We start from the raw sequence: 22,636 nt of genomic DNA on the forward strand, positions 1-22,636 counted from the left end.
GTGGCGTCTCAGGATACCAGGGTCACCATCCAAAGAACACGAGGGGTCCCTGAATTAGAGTTGGATGTCTCGAGACCGGTCTTGGTCTCGAGACCACTTTTACGTGGTCTTGGTCTTGTCTTGGCCTTGACGGATTTGGTCTCGGTCTTGTCTTGGTCTTCCTGTCTCAGATCGACATAGTGGTCGGGAGATTTGGAGTCAACAGTATCCACGACGCACAGCGTAACGTTCAATAATGTGTCATGCACAAAAGCATCAGCTCTACGAGCCGTGCTTACAGAGCGCTTTGTAGTGAATCAGAAGAGTCGACTCCCATTGAGCGAGAGCCGCTCCTCACTTAATTTCCTTTCAGCTCTCACACAGTGGCTCAGCTATGCTCCAATCCCATAATCACATGCGAGGATATAGGATAATATCATTATGTGAAAAACAGAGAGGGTGAGAGACGCGACAGTCAAGTGGAGCATCCGTCTGTCCTCTCAGTGAGTGAGTGAGACAGTAGACGGCGGTGAGGAGGGCTGTGCGAGTGCATTGCAAGAACACATAAATATGCCCGACACCTGTAAACGAAGCAGCATCCGGCTGCAGTTTAAAGACTTTTTTGTCTCGTTCTCGGTCTCATCTCGTCTTTGTCTTGGTCTCGATACCCTCTGGTCTTGGTATTGTCTTGGTCTTGGTTTAGGCGGTCTTGACTGCAAGTCTACCCTGAATTGGCTGATGGGTACGAAAATGATGTGAATCGTATGACATGATCTTCACCATCATCCGCTCTCAATACAGTAGAACATAAAAAGGAGATTCACTACTAGAGACTAGAGTTGCACTGAAGCAGTCCTGGCAGCCCGAGATGGCTGAGCATCTTACAAAGAGACTTTGTTGTGTTTTCCTTTAGTTTGACACCTGTCTGTACATCTAGATGTTTTAGAGAAAACGTTACCTCTGAGACAAACAGAGTGCTCGGGTCAATGATGTCTACAAAGTGTCTCAGTCGACCAAAGAACGAACCCTGGGAAAGACAGCATGACAGAGTTAATCCTTAAAAATAGCAGGAAAACATGTTTTCACTCAAATACACAGAACCAATTCCATTCGACTTGTTCGTGATCATAATAAACAGTTTTATCTGCCTCACAGTTACACTGAGTCAGCAATAGCTTCATAACATCACATGTCTGCATCCTGTTGTTTTATATTGACGGAAGAATATTTGCAAGGTCAAAACCAAGGTTCAGAAACACTGAAATGAATACACATGATCACGTTAATCTACTTCAAAATGTAATTCACAACTTCTTTGTGTAGCAGTTTTCTTATAATCATATGGAAGGAAATAATGCTGAGATGTAAAAGCAAATTATGTATTTTAAGATTAAAGTTTGGGGGAAATGCACCAGCAATCTGCACATTTACTCCAGTAAAAGTTCCTCCCAAGTGAGACTTGAAGCTGCTGGTCAAGCGCCCTGTTTTCTGTTCCCTTCACTGTCTCTACATCAGCATGCCAATTGCTAAGTATGTGTGCCAGCAATCTGAAAAGGCCCAACAGGAGCCTGTGCCAAGAGTCTCTTTGGCAAACCAAACGGGTGAAAACATGGCAGCTTCAATCAGAATCCGTCAGAGACATTTATCAGAGATGAAGGGAGGGAAACACAGCAGAATGACAGTGGAACTGACACGTCTCTATTTTCATTACCTCTCTAGCACCAGTTTCAAATTGAAATGACTGGAAACAACCTTCTGTCCTTATAAAGACCGTAGGTGTATAAATCTATCCGTATCACTGCTCTGGGTTTTCTGTCACTGCCTCGTTCCCTCATCGCATGTCTCCTCCTCTGACAGGCCATATGTGCTGCAGTGCTGTTTTGTAAGAGTGGGGCGAAGGGAGGATCTGTGTGAGGAGCCCGCGTTAATTATGCATGAGTTTCAGCTCCCTGGAGAACACACAACAAGGCTAGCAGAGATGGAGCGCGGCACAGAGCACAGACAAACCAAACAAGATTCATGCTGATTCAAGGACTGCCCTAATTTTTAATGCTTTGATGCAAAGAACTAAAAGTATTGCAGCACCTTGAACAGCCCAACATGAACTGCAGGTTACTGATGAAAAACGAACGTCTTTTTGAGGACCAGAGGGGAAAGAGCAATGAAAAACTAATGGCGGGGCCGAGCTGGGGAGCCTTGGTGATGGTAATCAGTTAAAAAAAAAGATAAATATCCTGAGACAAAGACTGTTAATAAGCTGTCACTTGGGCAGTCTGTGAACAATGCAATATCCTGTACTAATTGGTGCGTCCATGAATGAATTATGAAACAGATCTGGAGGCACACTCATGCATGCAGTGCTTCAATCCTCCTAAATTAGATCAAGAGAGACAGATTGCGAGAGACAACATTCATTTGTGTCTCTTTTGGTCTTTTTGTCTCTTTGACGTCATCTTGTGTCTCTTTGTGTTGTTCTACATCTCACCGTAGTCATTTTGTGTAATGCTGCATCCCTTCCTTATCCTTTTGTAACTCTTACTTGCTGCTTTATATCTTTTTGTGGTCATTTTTGCAGGGTTTTCTTTTTTTTGTTTTTTTTGTTTTTTTTGGGGGGGGGGTTACAATTTTTGCAGCGATAGCACTTCTGAACCACTGAAAGAGGGTCCTGGGATTAAACCTGGTTTTAGGGCCACTGGGTGTGGAGTTTGCATGTTCCCCTCGTGTTTGTGCTCTGTCAGAGTGCCAGCTCCTGCCTGTACTGAAAAACACTCCAGGTTAGGTCACTCCTGCAAAACACAGTGCCTCTTGGTTAAACTGAACAGCAAGTTAAGAAATAGAATGGAATAATAGAATAATATCTGAATAATATTTGAATGATTTCTGTGTCTCTTTGTGCATTTCTTCAGTAAAGATCTGTCACATCAAATGTACTTGACCCGAAAACACTTCAGTAGTTGTGGGAAAATTTTCATATTTTCCAATATTTTTTTCTGCTGTCATGGTGGCATAATAACAACTGTATTGGTCGCTCGTGTGAGTTGAGAGAACATCAGATTTAAAGCAGTTTAGTGTGACTTTAATTTACACTCCACGCATGAAGACTTTACTCTGTGCATTGACATTACAGCGTAAATAACTCCCTTAATACTGCTGTTCGTTAAATGGGAATGACCACAGAATAATTAGATGCGAGTTTAACTTGTCCTCAACGTGCCATCGGAGTCAACGTGAAGGACACGTTATCTGTCAGGCCTGACCACTGCAAATTAACTAACGGAGGGAAAATTCAGTAATGAGCTTCAGACATTCGTGGAAGTCACCGCGGTAAAGTGAGCCGTCATTTGTGAGCCGCAGTCAAGCCAGCCGCCTCGTATCCGCCGCATAAATTTCCTTGCGCTTTTACACCAGTCTTTACGGTAGCGCCTTTTCGCTTTATGTGCCGATTGAAAGCCTAGACTCGCGCACACGTGCGCGCGCGCGAACAGTCGCACGCACATGCGCGCACACAAATTACAATGAAACAGCCCGATACAGTCAATACAATTATGGAAATGTCAGAAATTCATTAAAAATCATCCTGAGTAGTTGATGTCCAACTTTCAACACATCCCTCCTCTGGGACACCTACTGTACCTGTGTGCCAAGTTTCATCCAGATTTACTGTAGAATTCCTCAGAAATTACAAGAAACTTGTATTCAATCTAATACAGTCAATACAATAGAATTATGTCAATTTTCAGAAATTCATTAAAAATCATCCTGAGTAGTTGAGGTCCAACTTTCAACACATCCCTCCTCCGGGAAACCTGCTGTACGTCTGGGCCAAGTTTCAGCCAGATTTACTGTAATATTCTTCAGAAATTGCAGGGAACTTATGTTCAGTTCAAGAAAGGCTGAAAGACGACCACCACTGAACAAGACACACAAGCTGAAACGTCAAGACTGGGCCAAGAAACATCTCAAGACTGGTTTTTCTAAGGTTTTATGGACTGATGAAATGAGAGTGAGTCTTGATGGGCCAGATGGATGGGCCCGTGGCTGGATTGGTAAAGGGCAGATTGGTCGCTGATTTGTTTTTGTTTTGTTTTTGAATGTCAGAAATGTATATTTGTGAATGTGGAGATGTTATATTGGTTTCACTGGTAGAAATAAATAATTGAAATGGGTATATATTTGTTTTTTGTTAAGTTGCCTAATAATTATGCACAGTAATAGTCACCTGCACACACAGATATCCCCCTAAAATAGCTAAAACTAAAAACAAACTAAAAACTACTTCCAAAAACATTCAGCTTTGATATTAATGAGTTTTTTGGGTTCATTGAGAACATGGTTGTTGTTCAATAATAAAATTATTCCTCAAAAATACAAGCTCTGTACAGGTCTGCTCGAGCTGACCTGAAAAGGGGTCCCACCTGTCCAGCAACAACACATGGCATGGAATAATAGACATCATAAACCACAGAGGCAGAACTGTGAAAACAGAAAACCTGAGTGTGCAGCTAGCAGAGGAAATAAACAGCTTCTTCGCCCGCTTTGAAACACCACAACAGCAGCATTCATCTGCCTCAGCCCTGCTCCCATCCTCATCCTCACCTGGTTCCTGCACCGCTCCATTCACTGTAACGGAGCACGATGTCAGATGAGTGTTCCTAGCAGTGAACCCCAGGAAGGCGTCCAGACGGAATACGTGGTAAAGTGCTAAGACCATGTGCCCACCAGCTCACCCTCATCTCCACCAGAATCTTCAACCTCTCACTGGATGAAGCAGCCATCCCATCCTGTCTAAAATCAGCCACAATCATCCCAGTACCAAAGAAGTCTCCCATCACCAGCCTGAACTATTATTGCCCTGTGGCCCTCACACCGGTAATCATGAAACTAGTCCTTCAGCACACCAAGGATTACCTCCCCCCAGAATTCGACCCCCACCAGTTTGCATACCGTGCAAACAGATTCACAGAAGATGCCATCACCCTCCACTCGGTGCTGAGTCACCTAGAACAGCGGCAGAGCTACGCCAGAATGCTCTTTGTGGACTACAGCTCACCCTTCCACCACTCGCCCATTGAGAGCCTACTAACTTACTGCATCACAGTATGGTACAGCAGCTGCACTAAGGCGGATAGAGCCACCCTCCCAGCATGTTTGCAATGAGTAGGAGATGCTCTGTATCTCACTGTACAACTGTATAGTGACAAAGGTATTGGGTTCTTTTCTAAAAATTGCTATAAACAGAGGAACCCAAACTGATGAAAAGTGGCGAATATTTTTTTTCAAATGACTATTTTTAGTGGATTTTTGATATAGAAGCAGAATGACAGAATGTTAAAAGAAGTTACTTTTAGTCATTCTAAGCTGGGCATTGCGTTCTCTGGCTGTTCAAAGCCATGGAACTTTAGACTTTCCAAGCAAATAATGATGGCCATACTGATGTTCTTTTCAGTACATTTTACTTTATGTTCATTTTCATTTTTATGATGTTTCTATTTTTACATAATTCCTCCCACATAGCAAAATTGGTATGGCCTGGATCTGTCCCACACAATGTGCTTACACATGGCCTGCGTACCGCAAAGAATGACGGCCCTATGGTGGCCCAGATCTGGTTTACCAGAGGTGGCCCACACATGAGCCAGCACAAGGCCAGTTGCAGACACACTGCTGGCCCTGTGCTGGCCCAGAACAGTTTCAGCTCTGGCCCCAGATGTCAGCCTAATGTGTACCTTAGCCATGTAAGCCATGTAATAACAACATGTGCTGGAACATAATAGTGCAAAAGTAACATGACGAAACTCTGTTCAGACAGTGAATGGACTGATTCTTATACAACACTTTTTTACTCACCCATATTACTCAAAGTGCTCTATACAACATGTCACATTCACCCAATCAGGCCAAATGTGGCATGCCATCACATAAACAGTGCCATCTTACCATGCCAGAAGTCAGCCAGCAGTGCCGGCTTGACACCAGATCCAGGCAAGACCCGTCTGCTATGTGGGATGACTTGTTCTTTTGGCATTTTAGTTGTGGATTGTGTTTGGACTGTGTCTCTTGCCCTTTCAGTATTGTTTCCTTGTGCTTCTAAGTGTCCCTTTGTTTCTTTTTAGGTTATGTAGTATGGGTTAGAGATATTTTGTATGTTGTTTTCGTTTAATAAATCCGCCTTTTGGATTATTCCCTGATGTGCCTGAGTTCTGTTATTTAGTGTCACTTTGAAAGGACACACATCCAGCATTGACATATAATTGTTCTTTCAATTTTTGATAAAGATTACAGTGAATTGAGATGTAACTTGGCCCAGAGGTACGGTAGGACGCCCAGAGTAAGAAAGTGTTGAAAGTTGGACCTCAACTATTATGGGTGATTTTTAATGAATTTTTGAAATTTCCATAATTGTAGTGTATTGACTGTATTGAATTGAATATAAGTTTCCTTTAATTTCTGAGGAATTCTCCAGTAAATCTGGATGAAACTTGGCACACAGGTACAGTAGGTGTCCCAGAGGGGGGATGTGTTGAAAGTTGGACATCAACTACTCAGGATGATTTTTCATGAATTTTTGAAAATTGACACAATTGTAGTGTATTGGCCGACTGCATTGGATACAAGTACCCATTAATTTCTGAGGAATTCTACAGTAAATCTGGCTGAAACCTGGCACACAGGTACAGTAGGTGTCCCAGAGGGGGGATGTGTTGAAAGTTGTACATCAACTACTCAGGATGATTTTTCATGAATTTTTGAAAATTGACATAATTGTAGTGTATTGGCCGACTGCATTGAATACAAGTACCCTTTAATTTCTGAGGAATTCTACAGTAAATCTGGATGAAACTTGGCACACAGGTACAGTAGGTGTCCCAGAGGGGGGATGTGTTGAAAGTTGTACATCAACTACTCAGGATGATTTTTAATGAATTTTTGAAAATTGACATAATTGTAGTGTATTGGCCGACTGCATTGGATACAAGTACCCATTAATTTCTGAGGAATTCTACAGTAAATCTGGCTGAAACCTGGCACACAGGTACAGTAGGTGTCCCAGAGGGGGGATGTGTTGAAAGTTGTACATCAACTACTCAGGATGATTTTTAATGAATTTTTGAAAATTGACATAATTAAATTGTATTGGCTGACTGCATTGGATACAAGTACCCTTTAATTTCTGAGGAATTCTACAGTAAATCTGGCTGAAACCTGGCACACAGGTACAGTAGGTGTCCCAGAGGGGGGATGTGTTGAAAGTTGTACATCAACTACTCAGGATGATTTTTAATGAATTTTTGAAAATTGACATAATTAAATTGTATTGGCTGACTGCATTGGATACAAGTACCCTTTAATTTCTGAGGAATTCTACAGTAAATCTGGATGAAACTTGGCACACAGGTACAGTAGGTGTCCCAGAGGGGGGATGTGTTGAAAGTTGTACATCAACTACTCAGGATGATTTTTAATGAATTTTTGAAAATTGACATAATTGTAGTGTATTGGCCGACTGCATTGAATACAAGTACCCTCAAATTTCTGAGGAATTCTACAGTAAATCTGGCTGAAACCTGGCACACAGGTACAGTAGGTGTCCCAGAGGGGGGATGTGTTGAAAGTTGTACATCAACTACTCAGGATGATTTTTCATGAATTTTTGAAAATTGACATAATTCTACTGTATTGGCCGACTGCATTGGATACAAGTACCCATTAATTTCTGAGGAATTCTACAGTAAATCTGGCTGAAACCTGGCACACAGGTACAGTAAGTGTCCCAGAGGGGGGATGTGTTGAAAGTTGTACATCAACTACTCAGGATGATTTTTAATGAATTTTTGAAAATTGACATAATTCTACTGTATTGACTGTATTGAATTGAATATAAGTTTCCTTTAATTTCTGAGGAATTCTACAGTAAATCTGGATGAAAATTGGCACACAGGTACAGTAGGTGTCCCAGAGGAGGGATGTGTTGAAAGTTGTACATCAACTACTCAGGATGATTTTTAATGAATTTCTGAAAATTGATGCAATTGTAGTGCATTGGCTGTATTAGATTGAATAAATGTTTCCATTAATTTCTGAGGAATTCTACAGTAAATCTGGATGAAACTTGGCACACAGGTACAGTAGGTGTCCCAGAGGGGGGATGTGTTGAAAGTTGTACATCAACTACTCAGGATGATTTTTCATGAATTTTTGAAAATTGACATAATTAAATTGTATTGGCTGACTGCATTGGATACAAGTACCCTTTAATTTCTGAGGAATTCTACAGTAAATCTGGCTGAAACCTGGCACACAGGTACAGTAGGTGTCCCAGAGGGGGGATGTGTTGAAAGTTGTACATCAACTACTCAGGATGATTTTTCATGAATTTTTGAAAATTGACATAATTGTAGTGTATTGGCCGACTGCATTGAATACAAGTACCCTTTAATTTCTGAGGAATTCTACAGTAAATCTGGATGAAACTTGGCACACAGGTACAGTAGGTGTCCCAGAGGGGGGATGTGTTGAAAGTTGTACATCAACTACTCAGGATGATTTTTAATGAATTTTTGAAAATTGACATAATTGTAGTGTATTGGCCGACTGCATTGGATACAAGTACCCATTAATTTCTGAGGAATTCTACAGTAAATCTGGCTGAAACCTGGCACACAGGTACAGTAGGTGTCCCAGAGGGGGGATGTGTTGAAAGTTGTACATCAACTACTCAGGATGATTTTTAATGAATTTTTGAAAATTGACATAATTCTACTGTATTGACTGTATTGAATTGAATATAAGTTTCCTTTAATTTCTGAGGAATTCTACAGTAAATCTGGATGAAAATTGGCACACAGGTACAGTAGGTGTCCCAGAGGAGGGATGTGTTGAAAGTTGTACATCAACTACTCAGGATGATTTTTAATGAATTTCTGAAAATTGATGCAATTGTAGTGCATTGGCTGTATTAGATTGAATAAATGTTTCCATTAATTTCTGAGGAATTCTACAGTAAATCTGGATGAAAATTGGCACACAGGTACAGTAGGTGTCCCAGAGGGGGGATGTGTTGAAAGTTGGACCTCAACTATTCAGGATGACTTTTAATGAATTTTTGAAATAAACATAATTGTAGTGCATTGACTGTATTGCACTGAATATGAGTTTACTGTGATTTCTGAGTAATATTACAGTAAATCTGGGTAAAAACTGGCCCAGAGGTAAAGTAGGTGTCCGAGAAGAGGATTGTGTTGAAAGCTTGGCATCAACTTTTAAGAATGATTTTTAATGAATTTTTGAATATGCAACCAGACTGTCACGATGGCTGTATTGGGCTGTTCCATTGTAATTTGTGTGCGCGCGTGCGTGTGACTGTTCACGCGCGTGCATGTGTGCGCGAGTCTAGGCTTTCAATCAGGATATAAAGCGAAAAGGCGCTACCGTAAAGACTGGTGTAAAAGCGCAAGGAAATTTATGCGGCGGATAGGAGGCGGCTGGCTTGACCGCGGCTCACAAATGACGGCTCACTTTACCGCGGTGGTACGTGACCTACGTCATCACGCCACTGACCAAGTGAGCCTTGAAAGAGAGGATGGACTGTGTATCGGTGTTTAAAACTTACGGATGTTGTTGACTCCGTCCTCATTTTTCCTTCGAATTCATTGCTTTTGATGCTGCACTGCTCAACATATCCTCACACAACCGCATAAGTATCACAGATGAAATATTCAGCTGTTATTTCCTGGTTTGTCGGTAGTAGCTCCTGAAAAGCAAGTGTACCACACATGTGTTTGACGGTCTCTCGTTGCTCTGGAACGCTACCCGTCCAGGTGTCGTGTCAACCTCACGGTAGATATCCCCGAGAGAATTTATTTCCCCTGCGTGGCGAGCACGCACTGGGCTTTCCAAATCACGGACAAATAGTATCTGTCATTCTTGATTTTTAGTTCACAAACAGTTCTTATAACGAATGTCTGCCCCTGAAATGTTGGAGGTTTTATTTCTTTATTCAGTAAAGTTACAGGATAATTATCAGGAAAAATGTGTTGGTTTGTTGCCCTTTCAGGGATTGAATTGAATCTTCTTTTGTTTTTTAAAGTACAACAACGGAGAAATAAAAAGAGACAAACAAAGCAAAACAACAACAACAACAACAAAAAGCTTTCATGATCAAAAAGGAGCAGGAAGAAGCATAAACTTATTTAATCCCACCCCCTTTCCACTACCCAGTAATCAAGAGAAGGGTCTGGCTGCAGCCACTGTGGAGCTCCACAGTAACCGGATACACGTGACCTCCACACTAACCGGAAACACGTGACCTACACAGTAGCCGGAAACACGTGACCTCCACAGTAGCCGTAAACACGCATGGAAACCGTGGAAGTTTTGCAAGTTGATCGCAAAGGTTGGTTAAGTCTTTCTTAAATAAGTTTGCCGTTAGTGATTTCATAATTCTAGGAATCGTCTAGTTTTCTTACAATGATCATGTTGCCACTTTTTTTGCGTTACAACAACATTCCTCCTTATTTTAATGTTTTTTCATCGTGCTCCATGGCAGAGAAACGCACAGATATGCTTTTTCCTGGGCCTGGTTTCAGTAAGAGAGCTGGATTAACTTCTTCTGTGGGCGAGAAGAAGCAAAAACCACATTTTGCATTAGAGTATGATTTATTGTTGGCGTCAGAGATGCGAAATAATGAATACTTCAATACTGTACTTAAGTAGAATTTTCTGGTATCTTTACTTTACTGCTGTACTTTTTTGTGCCTACTGTATACTTCTTTATACTTCTACTTCTCACATTTTAGCACGCGTATCTGTACTTTGTAATGCGTACATTTGTAAATCAGCCCCCTGCACGCGTGCTTTGGACGCAAGATTACTTCAAAATTTTGTACATAAATGATATTTTAGACCCTGTACTTCTTACTTCGACTTAACTAAAAAGTTGAGTCAGTGCTTTTTAAACAGAGGTATCTAAACTGTAGTAAGGAACGTGTGTACTTGTGACACCTTTGGTTAGCGTCAACACTGTAAATTTTGTTACAAACAGATTTATATATTTATCAATACTTCTATTTGTCATTCTTTTCTGTACAGCTTTTTTATTGCCCAGATTTTAGTTAGCCCCTGTTCAATTGACTGTTACATGTCAATAGAAACATGTCTCACAAGTTAAAGTGTCTTGTAATATATTTGTGGGGTTTTTTTCAAGGATTTTCTTCCCAAATCTATTACATGCCAACTGTAAATTGTTATTTCTGCTAAAACCTTAACTTAAATGTGTATATGGTGTTTATCTGTTTCTCTCTCTGTTTTAGATGCACTTATCAATCTGGAATTCGGGCTTGAAGCCGGAATTGCAGGAATGCAACACGTGTTGCAGAGGACTTTTTCACTGCCCTCTGTGCCCCACTTTCAGCCCTGCTGTCAGGGCAAAGATTGAGGAGCATCTCAGTGTGCATATAAAAAATGCTTTGCCTTTCAAAGGTATGTTTGTATTAAATATACTTTATAGTTATAAATATGCACTTTTTTAAGCACTTCTGCAGTATCTTTGTTGACTTAAAAGTTGCTGTTGATATTGTACAGTTCAGTGCATTCATCTGCAACAAAAATAGTGTTTTTATAAAATATATTTTTATTTACTTTTCACCACTTTTCTTGACATAACATTTGTGATCCATACCATTTAACTTTCATTATTGAGGTTGGCTTGGATGTTTTTGTTAACATGTACAATCTGATTGTTAGACAAATTGATTGCATTCTATACAACTACATTTAAATTACATCTGTTTGTTTGTTTGTTTTTTTCTCTTACAGATAAAATGATATGCCGGTGCAGGCTGCCTTGTAGGACAACAGGACACTTTCACTGCCCTGTCTGTAATCTTACAATCATACGGCGTGGGGATATGGCAAGGCATTTATTGTCTTGTCAGCATTCTTCAATACCAAGTCAGCCACCACTATCAGGACTGCTCCCCGCTGAACTCTCCGAGGAGCCCCGTATTCCTCCGGCAGTACTCTTCGAGGAGCCCCGTCTCCCCCCCAAGGTTTTGTCTTTGGGATCGGAACCATTTTCTGACTCTTTGTTAGAACATTCATATGCTCTACCCTCTGCGTTCAATAAAACTGCAGCTGATGGAAAGTCCATGAATTTGACATGCCCTCACTGTGGCCTTACTCTTCGTACCAAAAACTACAAGGCTCACATGATGAGGAAGCACTCCAACCAATCAATAGATGTTTGCCTGGCCAGTCATCTGCAGTGTGTTTGTGTAGATGAAACTACAGGGTTATTTGCTGTGCAGAGAACTGGCCATGGGTTTTCTGTGCCAGTTCACGTTCAGAGGAAAACATGGGGGGTGTCTCACAATATCAGATGTGAGCTGGAGGAATGTCAGCAATACCAGTTGCTGGCCCAGCGGAGCGGACTAGGCTTCAGTTTATGTGAGCACCTTCGCTCACTAGATTACTGCCGAGAAACTGTAAAGGAGGTTTTTCTTCAAGAGCACATCGTGATGGAAATGGTGGACCTTAAATTTTTTGGAGAGGCCAAAGCTGCTACATGCATAAAGAGACAGAAAGCTGCCCAGATGGCACATGCTCCACTTTGTGTGAGGGTGGATTTTGGTGGATCCTCAACACAGATCTGTTTGTCTGTATTTGAGCCGGAAATACACAGTTTCTGCCGTCTTGGCAGAATATTTGTGACTTACAATGCTCTGAGGAACACCTGGCATTGTGCTTGTGCAAAGCCTCGAATATCATGTCCTCATAAAAACATAGCTAAATGGCATCTCTTCCAGACACAGAGAGACATCTTCAAATCAACTGTACCACTATCATCAGGCACCCCATCACAGATGACTCAGGAGAGTTCTTCCTTTGAGGACAATGCTGCCGTCGAAAGGAGTATACGCTATATTTTTAAAGAGAAAAAAATACCTGGATCTCTTCCAGAAAATGTCATCTCACAGAAAATGGATCATCAGAAACAGCTCTTTCCATGTGAAACGTTGTGCCAGGTGTGCCCAGAGCACCCAAAACTTGATGAGGCTGTTCTAGTTACCAATAAAGCGAGGATTGTCAGCATGATGGGAGTGATTGAGAGTAAGTTTTAATGAATAAGATTAAACATCAGTGTGAAATAATTAGTTATAATTGTTCCTATACTAATGTTTTGACATTAATGTGATTTGTCTTTAACAGATGTTTCAACACACCATAGATCGTGTCCTCGGTGCCACATGGTCTACAGGTACCAGGAGTGGACAGATGGGCTTCACAACTTTGACAACCATGTTGTTTTGTCTCTTGAACTTTGCCTTTTTTTGAGAGAAAATCTGCAGGTGAGGATCACAAAAATAAAATATACTCATCTGAAGATTGCTTTAAAAATGTGTTTGTGTCATTATGATATTTTGGTGACCAAATTTAAATATCTGTGTAATCATAGTCTTCTTCACCCTTTTGTCATATTACAGAACCATGTATCTGCTTCAAGGGTCATTGACTCATTGGAGGGCTTAAGAAGAGTGAAGTTTCCTTCTCGGGATACCATTTTTCATGCTTATTGCCATTTTGAGGCTTTGACTGACGCAGAATACATGTACTCCTGCATAAACTGTGGGTTTCACCCCCCTGTGGTAGTTATGGACTTACACAGAAAAGGGGTGTTCAAGTTAGCAGGTAAGTTTAATGTACATTTGTGTATATATTTCATTGTGTACATTATGTGCATGTTTTCATGAGTCAATTTATTATAGTGAGTGACCTCAAAGCCCCGGAAGACTTCAATGGTGAACATGACATTGAAGGTTTTTGGAACTCTATTCACCTGGAAATGATAAGCCGTGGTTTTTTTCCAAGTGAGTGATGGCAAAAACTTTTTGAAAGTCATTCAGTGTTTTAAAGTAATTTAGATTGTAATTAAAAACATGCCATTTTCTGTAGGCGGTGTGAAGAATCCATTTTCCGTTCCACCAAGTTACACGCACTGGGCACCATGGATCGGGAGTGAAACTCGAACAAGTGACATTGTGCTTAACACAGAGTTTAAAAAAGTAGGAACAAGCTCTTCACATGAAGCAAAGCTTAGCAGTGTCACAGAAGACCGTCTGTTGGATGAACTTGCCAAACAAAAGGTAACATTGCTTTGAAGTTTTCAGAATATGACATAAAGTTCTGGGGTTGTTCCATTTACAGTTTTCCCTAATTGCTGTCAGGTTGGAGTGGTAAGAAAATTGTGTAAAGCATGCAACATCGACTCCAAAGGCTCCCGCTTTGATCTCATCACCAGACTGAGGGAGAATGACACTGGTGAGACTGGTGACACTGGTAAAATTTCTTATTTTGAATAGTGATTGACATATGTACGTGAAATAATAATCTTGCATTCATTATCTTGTTGTAGTTGATGGCTCATAAAAGAATTTGTTACATGCTGTTTCAAATGAATTTCCTTCTATAGATAGTGCTTATTTTTCTTGCATTTAATATGCATTCTATGTAGTGTTTTGTCTGAAACCTGTTAAAATCCCTATAGAACCTCAGAAAAGAGTTGACAACAAGAAAGCCAATCGAAGGTCAACAGATGCAACTTTTCCTGACCCGTGTGGACCACCGTGCGAAGCTCTGACAAAGCCTGAGAACATTTTGGCCAGCCGTTCATCATGGTGTTTTGTACCGCACCCTGGCCAACAACAGCTTGTATGTTAAAGTTTTCAGATGTCGCAAAGTGCAACTTTTAGTGCTTATCTGATTTTGTCATCCACAGTCTATGACACCTATCTGTTTTTTTTTTTTTTAGCTCAACTATGTTCTGGACATCAGCAGACCCAAAGATGAGCTGATTGTTGAAACGTCTTCTGGATGCCTCACGCGGTCAGATTTTTGGACACTGGGTTTAAACAAAGAAATGGAATCGACTGTAAGTATTTTTTTTCTACGAATATGAAAAAATAAAGTGTACATTCATTGTTATCATGATTTTTTTCTGTTTCAGATTGGAAATGGCTGTTTTGAGCTTATCACTAAAATTGTTCAGTCAAAGGTACTGTATGTTGTATATGATGATTGTCAAGCTTTAATTTAAAGAGCTGTTGTTTTAAATGTTTTTTTGTTTTTTTTTTTACATTCTAGGGGATAAGCATTTACATCGAAAATCTGTATGTCACCCGGACTTGGCTTGCACCCTATGGCTGTGATCCATTGCGGTCCTTTCCTGTAAGTGTACCGTCCTTTAAAGAAACAAGCAAGTAATCCAAATGATTTTTTTTATAACTTTGGTGCGAGTTCATATACAGGATACTTAAAAATACAATTCTGTTTCAGACTGATGCTCAGAGGATGGACATCATAGTTCTCCCTCTCTGGACACCTGGTCATTTCCAGTTGTGTGTAAGTCTTGTTTTTTGACACGTACAAACTGTTAGAATTTTGCTATGTGTCTGAGATGTATTCAAGCTTTTATGACGCAGTTTCAAAAGTCTTTGACTGTGATCGCTTGCAATGACATTGTTTTCAGGTTTGAAGTCATGGCTAACTGTCTTTTAGGTACTGAAGCCACCTAAAAGAGAAATCCTCTTTCTTGACCCATTATACACCAAGGCAGGATTTGGTGGCCAACAATATGTTTCACTTTTGAGGTCACATTTTTATAAGCATTTTTGGTTTGTTCCGGAGTTTTCAGGAACCTGTTCAGTGTTCCAGGTTAAGTGCATCCCAGATCATGTTCTGCTGATCTTGAGTGTTCACACATACAGTACACTCACATGCTTTTTCTATAAACTATATCAGCAAGTTTCTGTGTGGAGTTTGCATGTTCTCCCCATGTTTGCGTGAGTTCCCTCCGGGTACTCCGGCTTCCTCCCACCGTCTAAAGACATGCAGCTTGTGGGGATAGGTTAATTGGATAATCCAAATTGCCACTAGGTGTGAATGTGGGAGTGAATGTGAGTGTGAATGGTTGTCTGTCCCTGTGTGTTAGCCCTGCGACAGACTGGCGACCTGTCCAGTCTGTCGCCCTATGACAGCTGGGATAGGCTCCAGCGCCCCCCGTGACCCTGAAAAGGATAAGCGGAAGCGAATGGATGGATGGATGGATGGATGGATATATCAGCATGATGCTTCAACATTTTATTCTCATCTTCAAATTATGATCAAGTCAGTGATACTGTCTGTAGATGAGTTTCAGACATAAATTGGGTCTTCCAGTGTTCTATTTTAACATAAAACACCATTAAAAATTATTTTATAAAATATGCCAACATTAACTTAAAGCTGTAAATGCTTTATTTTGACCAACTGTGAGCATGTGACTGTACTTTTTCATTTTGTTATGCTGTTTTTTTGAGGTCGTGTTCCTAAGGCCTGTAGTTACAGTTGGTGCTATTAGCAATAAACATTTCACACCCATCATGATCATCATCTGTTAACTTGTGAATGTAACTGTTTTTTTTAAAAAAAAAAAGGAATCTTGCAGTGAAGATCATTCCCGGGCAGTGGTCAGAAAAAAAGAGCTGTGACTTGAAGGTATGTGCTAGTTTAAGTGTATGGTGAATAATATGAATTACACTAGTCTTCTTTTAAGGGATTTTATTAAAGAGCCTTTATTTTCAATGTAATACAGGGTTTTCCAAGCCAAGACTATGGAGTTGACTGTGGGATCTTCATGCTGATGGTAATTTGTCTCTTCTCTTCTTGAGATTCATACAGAAGCTAATTTAAGCTTCTAAAGAAAAATGACATTTTTATTTTTTCTTACAAATAGTCTGCTCTGTACGTGGCACTGGATGCTTCATTTGACTATACTATAGTAAGTATTCTATTTACTTTCACAGCAATGGAGTCTTGAATCTTTTGAAAGTTGTTAAATATGTTTCATATTAATATTTTACAGTCAGACATGCCCTACTTGCGTAAATGGTGGTGCTTGCTGTTGATGGAGAACTTTGATCTCAGGAGGTATTTATACTTTGACTTCTGTTCTATGTTGTGTCAAAGTTTACACACCTTAACAATATCAACATTTTCTGTTAAGCTCTGGCAAGCTATTTGCACACTGGAGAGAGGAAGCCAAAGCTGTGCTTGAAGGACAACACGTGCCCATTTTCAGAGTGAAAAAGCGCAAGTTACAGGAAGTCAGTCAGGTCAGTAATCACTTTAAACAGTAGTGTAATTACATGTTTAGTGACATTTGAATAACTGTTAAAAAACTGTTCTGCAGCAGAGAAATAACTATGTTTTTATCCCCATTTGCCTGACACAGGAGCCAGCAGTTGTTGCAGATCTGCGTCCTGCTGTGCAGTGGGTTGTCCAAAATAAGGCACTTTTCCGTGGACACGTAACAATGCCCAAATATGTGTCCTTAAATCAAGGAGACCAGCAGAGGGTCTTAAGAGACATGTCAGAGGAAGAAGACACTGGAGCAAGGGACTTGTTCCTCTTTGTTTTTCAGTTTGCAGAGGACATGGAGCTCTTTTTGAATGCATGTGCTGATGAGCAGGGGCTAAGGGTCAGTGCTATGTTTGACATGTGATGGACAAATGAAGGCACTGGCTGTGTTTGTTTGTTTGTTTGTTTAATATGTTGTTGTTGTTGTTGTTTTTGCGTAGTACAAAATTCCTATTAAACTTATTTCAAAATGTTGTTCACTTGATTCTGTGTCCATACTTATAATAAAGGATTACAGTGTAACAGCATTAAATGTAAAAGCATTTTTTTTAAACTTGTAATTTCAAAATAAAAAGCTTATTGTTGATATTAACAGTAAATAATTGTAAACAATAATATTTTCATACATTTTAAAAATTAACACTCTGGGCTCTATCCTGGCCATTTGTGGACACTTCACTTATTCTTTTTTTTGACTACTGCACTGCAGTGGAATGACACGGGTTTGATCTTAAGGATCTAATAGTTGTGTGTGTTGTGCATGACATTGCCACACAAATATCTATTTGCAAGATAGAGTAGAATAAATTATGACGCATGAAATATTACATAGGCTGCAGTGAATTTCTGTTGATACAGACTATTGAGCTTTGAGTTTCCCAGTCAAACTTAGCTTTGAAGCACCTGCTAACAACACTTTTACTCTTTTACATTTCATAACAAGACACCATAGCCAAAATATTAACAAAATATATATTATTAAAAAATTCAAAGCTGCAGCACATACAGCAACAAACATCGTTAGTAAATGTGTCCTGGAGTTTATGCAGGTGCAGAAAGTGCTGCTGCTGTAAGTCAGCCTAACAGCTTCCAGATCACTTATTTTTCTGGAAAGATGGTAGGAAGGGCATCACTGCTCATTTCTACAGAATCACAGATCTTGGAATGCAATCCCTTTGTACCATGAAACCACTTCGCAGTACTAGGAGTCCACTAAAACCTATAACGAGAGTGATCCTGGAAGAAATGGGGCACACACTAGTGACCTCAACAATTGCAAGACAGCCTTTTCCCCGATGCTCAGATGGGGAAAAAAAGGAAGTTTCATGAAAACATTAGGACTTTATCACCGTTTTATCTGAAAAGTTAATGGTAATATATAACCTAACTGGCTATAAAGAGTAAAAAATTTAGATACAATTTTGATTTTGATGAAAAGGACTGGTGCTATTTTAAAGAGTCACGTCGGTAAAAGTAGATAAATGTTTTAAGAAATCTACATTTTATAGCATTTTGTGAACATACACAAAAAGTGGCCATTTTTGGCAACAAACAAGCTGAAAGAGTTTTATATTTTTGGTTCTCCTTGAACAAAAATAATAGTGAATAATAATCAATGTTGATATTAATCAATTAGATGTCCCAGACTCTACTATTAATAATACAGCAGCCCCTCGTTTATCGCTGGTGTTACGTTCTAAAAATAACCCGCGGTAGGTGAAATCCATAGCCAAATTTATTTTTTACAATTATTACAGATGTTAAGACTGTAAAACCACTCACTACATGCTTTATACACTTTTCTCAGACAGGCATGAACATTTTCACACTTTTCTCTTTTGTTTAAACACTGTTAGAGTTCAAACCTTCGTAGAAACACAAGTCCAGTATTATGGAATGAAAACAAAAGGTGCATTTGAGGGTGCAAAACGTTTCGTCGGCATTGTTGTGTTTGTTTGGGAGAAAACTTCCAAACATACAGTACAGCACTTCAGAGTTACACTGCTAGCGATCGAAGATTTATGTAAATTCGACAAGCTAAACGCATTCTGTACTGTACAGCAGGAGTCCCCAACCTTTTTGCACCACAGACCACTTTAATGTCAGACAATATTTTCAGGGAACGACCTTTAAGGTGTCGCGGAGAAATACAACAAAAGAATTAAAAAAAGAAACTGTGGTATTTTGTAAATATAATGATAAACGTGACTTGAGCTGTGCGCCAACAACAATGACAGAGACATCCTCCTCTCTGCTTCTTAGCGCTCTCTGGTCGCTATGGTAACGCGTAAATAGTTCTTTCAAAATAAGACACACAACTACAACCATACATTTCACACCGGAGGATCAACTCTCGCGGAACGGTACCAAAAGACTCACGGACCTGGACCGGTCCGTGGGCCTATTAGGGACCGCTCCTGTACAGGAGACACTGGACTAGATTGATTGACAATGGTCTACAGCAATCAGAACGCACAACGCGATGTACTGTAAAAAAAATAAATAAATCAGCGAAACAGCAAGTGTCACTTTTGGCCACGAACAATTTAGGGGATGGTGAATTTTTTTGAACAAACCCAGAGTGTTAAAACCCCCCACTTAAAACCATTTTTATTTCTCAGCAGCATCAATAGTGACAAAAACGCAATTTAGTTTTCGCTGTCAAAGTAGATTTAACCGAAGTTACGTGTTTACGGCTAGTGTGGAGGTCACGTGTTTCCGGTAAATGTGGAGGTCACGTGTTTCCGGTTAGTGTGGAGGTCACGTGTTTCCGGTTAGTGTGGAGGTCACGTGTTTCCGGTTACTGTGGAGCTCCACAGTGGCTGCAGCCAGGTGCTCTTGGTAATCAATAGACTACACTTTTTCTTCCTGTTTATGCCCGGACCATCAGAAATACCTCATAACAATTACATTATGTGTTGCATGTATTTTTAATTTCTTATGTTTGTAATTTTATATATATATATATATATATATATATATATATATATATATATATATATATATATATTTTGTGTGTGTGTGTGTGTATTTAACAACCCCAGTAACACCGCCCCAGTAACAAAAGGGGTAGTAGCTGATCACTGACTCAGTAAATGGCTTAATGGTGCCATATTTTGCATTTGCACCTTGCTCATAGTAATGTATGTTTGGCAGGTCAGTTTTAGGTTTAAATGTGGGTGAAAGACTCGTGTTTATGATGACGACTAAAAAAAAAAATTAATTAAAAAATGTAATTAAGTAATTTGAGTTGAAGCCCTCATGATGACCCTATACCTTTGCATGAACTGGAGGTTTTTAATCCTGACTACTGGCAGGCACTGATCTGCATTTTTCTCTATTCCGGCTTTGACTTTAAAAGCAAACAATCACCATTTCAGGTTTGGCTGTACTTTCGCATTTTCACTATAGCTCAGAGAACTGTAGAAAACTCACTTCCCTTCAGACTAAGACTGCAGCAATAAACTGGTGACCAAAGTCACAAGGAGGTTTTTGTCAGCTGGTCAAGAATACACATTTTCTTACACCGACCTGTGTGACAGCGGGCTTAGTCACGTGATCCTAAATCAATACAATAGAATACAATGCCTTTATTCTCACTATACAGGGAGTGCAGAATTATTAGGCAAGTTGTATTTTTGAGGAATAATTTTATTATTGAACAACAACCATGTTCTCAATGAACCCAAAAAACTGATTAATATCAAAGCTGAATGTTTTTGGAAGTAGTTTTTAGTTTGTTTTTAGTTTCAGCTATTTTAGGGGGATATCTGTGTGTGCAGGTGACTATTACTGTGCATAATTATTAGGCAACTTAACAAAAAACAAGTATATACCCATTTCAATTATTTATTTTTACCAGTGAAACCAATATAACATCTCCACATTCACAAATATACATTTCTGACATTCAAAAACAAAACAAAAACAAATCAGCGACCAATATAGCCACCTTTCTTTGCAAGGACACTCAAAAGCCTGCCATCCATGGATCCTGTCAGTGTTTTGATCTGTTCACCATCAACATTGCGTGCAGCAGCAACCACAGCCTCCCAGACACTGTTCAGAGAGGTGTACTGTTTTCCCTCCTTGTAAATCTCACATTTGATGATGGACCACAGGTTCTCAATGGGGTTCAGATCAGGTGAACAAGGAGGCCATGTCATTAGTTTTTCTTCTTTTATACCCTTTCTTGCCAGCCACGCTGTGGAGTACTTGGACGCGTGTGATGGAGCATTGTCCTGCATGAAAATCCTGTTTTTCTTGAAGGATGCAGACTTCTTCCTGTACCACTGCTTGAAGAAGGTGTCTTCCAGAAACTGGCAGTAGGACTGGGAGTTGAGCTTGACTCCATCCTCAACCCAAAAAGGCCCCACAAGCTCATGTTTGATGATACCAGCCCAAACCAGTACTCCACCTCCACCTTGCTGGCGTCTGAGTCGGACTGGAGCTCTCTGCCCTTTACCAGTCCAGCCACGGGCCCATCCATCTGGCCCATCAAGACTCACTCTCATTTCATCAGTCCATAAAACCTTAGAAAAATCAGTCTTGAGATATTTCTTGGCCCAGTCTTGACGTTTCAGCTTGTGTGTCTTGTTCAGTGGTGGTCGTCTTTCAGCCTTTCTTACCTTGGCCATGTCTCTGAGTATTTCACACCTTGTGCTTTTGGGCACTCCAGTGATGTTGCAGCTCTGAAATATGGCCAAACTGGTGGCAAGTGGCATCTTGGCAGCTGCACGCTTGACTTTTCTCAGTTCATGGGCAGTTATTTTGCGCCTTGGTTTTTCCACACGCTTCTTGCGACCCTGTTGACTATTTTGAATGAAACGCTTGATTGGTCGATGATCACGCTTCAGAAGCTTTGCAATGTTGAGACTGCTGCATCCCTCTGCAAGATATCTCACTATTTTTGACTTTTCTGAGCCTGTCAAGTCCTTCTTTTGACCCATTTTGCCAAAGGAAAGGAAGTTGCCTAATAATTATGCACACCTGATATAGGGTGTTGATGTCATTAGACCACACCCCTTCTCATTACAGAGATGCACATCACCTAATATGCTTAATTGGTAGTAGGCTTTCGAGCCTATACAGCTTGGAGTACGACAACATGCATGAAGAGGATGATGTGGACAAAATACTCATTTGCCTAATAATTCTGCACTCCCTGTACAGATGTACAATGACATACAGAGAATCTCAGTGCAAACATGTGGGGGGCTATATACATATGAACAGTATTTACAGAAAAAGTATAAAAATGTGCAAAAATACAATCTGGTAAAAAAAAAAAGAAAATAAATATGGAAATAAATAGAGTTACAGTGGGGCAAAAAAGTATTTAGTCAGCCACCGATTGTGCAAGTTCCCCCACCTAAAATGATGACAGAGGTCAGTAATTTGCACCAGAGGTACACTTCAACTGTGAGAGACAGAATGTGAAAAAAAAAATCCATGAATCCACATGGTAGGATTTGTAAAGAATTTA

At 40.1% G+C, this 22,636-nt stretch overlaps 2 protein-coding genes across 4 annotated transcripts in view; both read left to right on the forward strand.

Moving 5' to 3' along the window:
- The window catches only part of itgb2 (integrin, beta 2), a 98,622-nt gene that overhangs the window by 53,106 nt on the left and 22,880 nt on the right, over positions 1-22,636 (forward strand). The gene's annotated exons all lie outside the window — the stretch shown is intronic.
- Positions 10,278-17,625, forward strand: LOC113008408 (uncharacterized). Of its 3 annotated transcripts, none has more exons than XM_026145784.1 (19): positions 10,278-10,372; positions 11,289-11,457; positions 11,794-13,086; positions 13,186-13,325; positions 13,461-13,665; positions 13,743-13,844; positions 13,930-14,120; positions 14,202-14,313; positions 14,522-14,685; positions 14,786-14,905; positions 14,981-15,028; positions 15,118-15,201; positions 15,310-15,375; positions 16,449-16,509; positions 16,607-16,657; positions 16,748-16,792; positions 16,877-16,941; positions 17,018-17,126; positions 17,246-17,625. In XM_026145784.1, exons 2-14 carry the CDS (start codon positions 11,289-11,291, stop codon positions 16,500-16,502), a joined length of 2,748 nt encoding a protein of 915 aa, XP_026001569.1. In that variant the 5' UTR covers positions 10,278-10,372; the 3' UTR covers positions 16,503-16,509; positions 16,607-16,657; positions 16,748-16,792; positions 16,877-16,941; positions 17,018-17,126; positions 17,246-17,625. The 3 variants fall into 3 exon arrangements, with proteins under 3 accessions (XP_026001569.1, XP_026001571.1, XP_026001570.1); XM_026145786.1 differs by having other exon boundaries at positions 14,202-14,295; XM_026145785.1 differs by lacking the exon at positions 16,877-16,941.

Source organism: Astatotilapia calliptera, chromosome 16, assembly GCF_900246225.1.
Source record: "Astatotilapia calliptera chromosome 16, fAstCal1.2, whole genome shotgun sequence".
In the NCBI taxonomy this organism is placed as follows: Eukaryota; Metazoa; Chordata; class Actinopteri; order Cichliformes; family Cichlidae; genus Astatotilapia; species Astatotilapia calliptera.

Excerpts from the sequence above, each read along its gene's own strand:
- LOC113008408 (XM_026145784.1), top strand. The coding sequence starts at position 11,289 with ATGCACTTATCAATCTGGAATTCGGGCTTGAAGCCGGAATTGCAGGAA. Across the intron at positions 13,845-13,929 it reads AAGCCGTGGTTTTTTTCCAA|GCGGTGTGAAGAATCCATTT; the intron begins GTGAGTGATGGC and ends CATTTTCTGTAG. Across the intron at positions 14,686-14,785 it reads ACCCTGGCCAACAACAGCTT|CTCAACTATGTTCTGGACAT; the intron begins GTATGTTAAAGT and ends TTTTTTTTTTAG.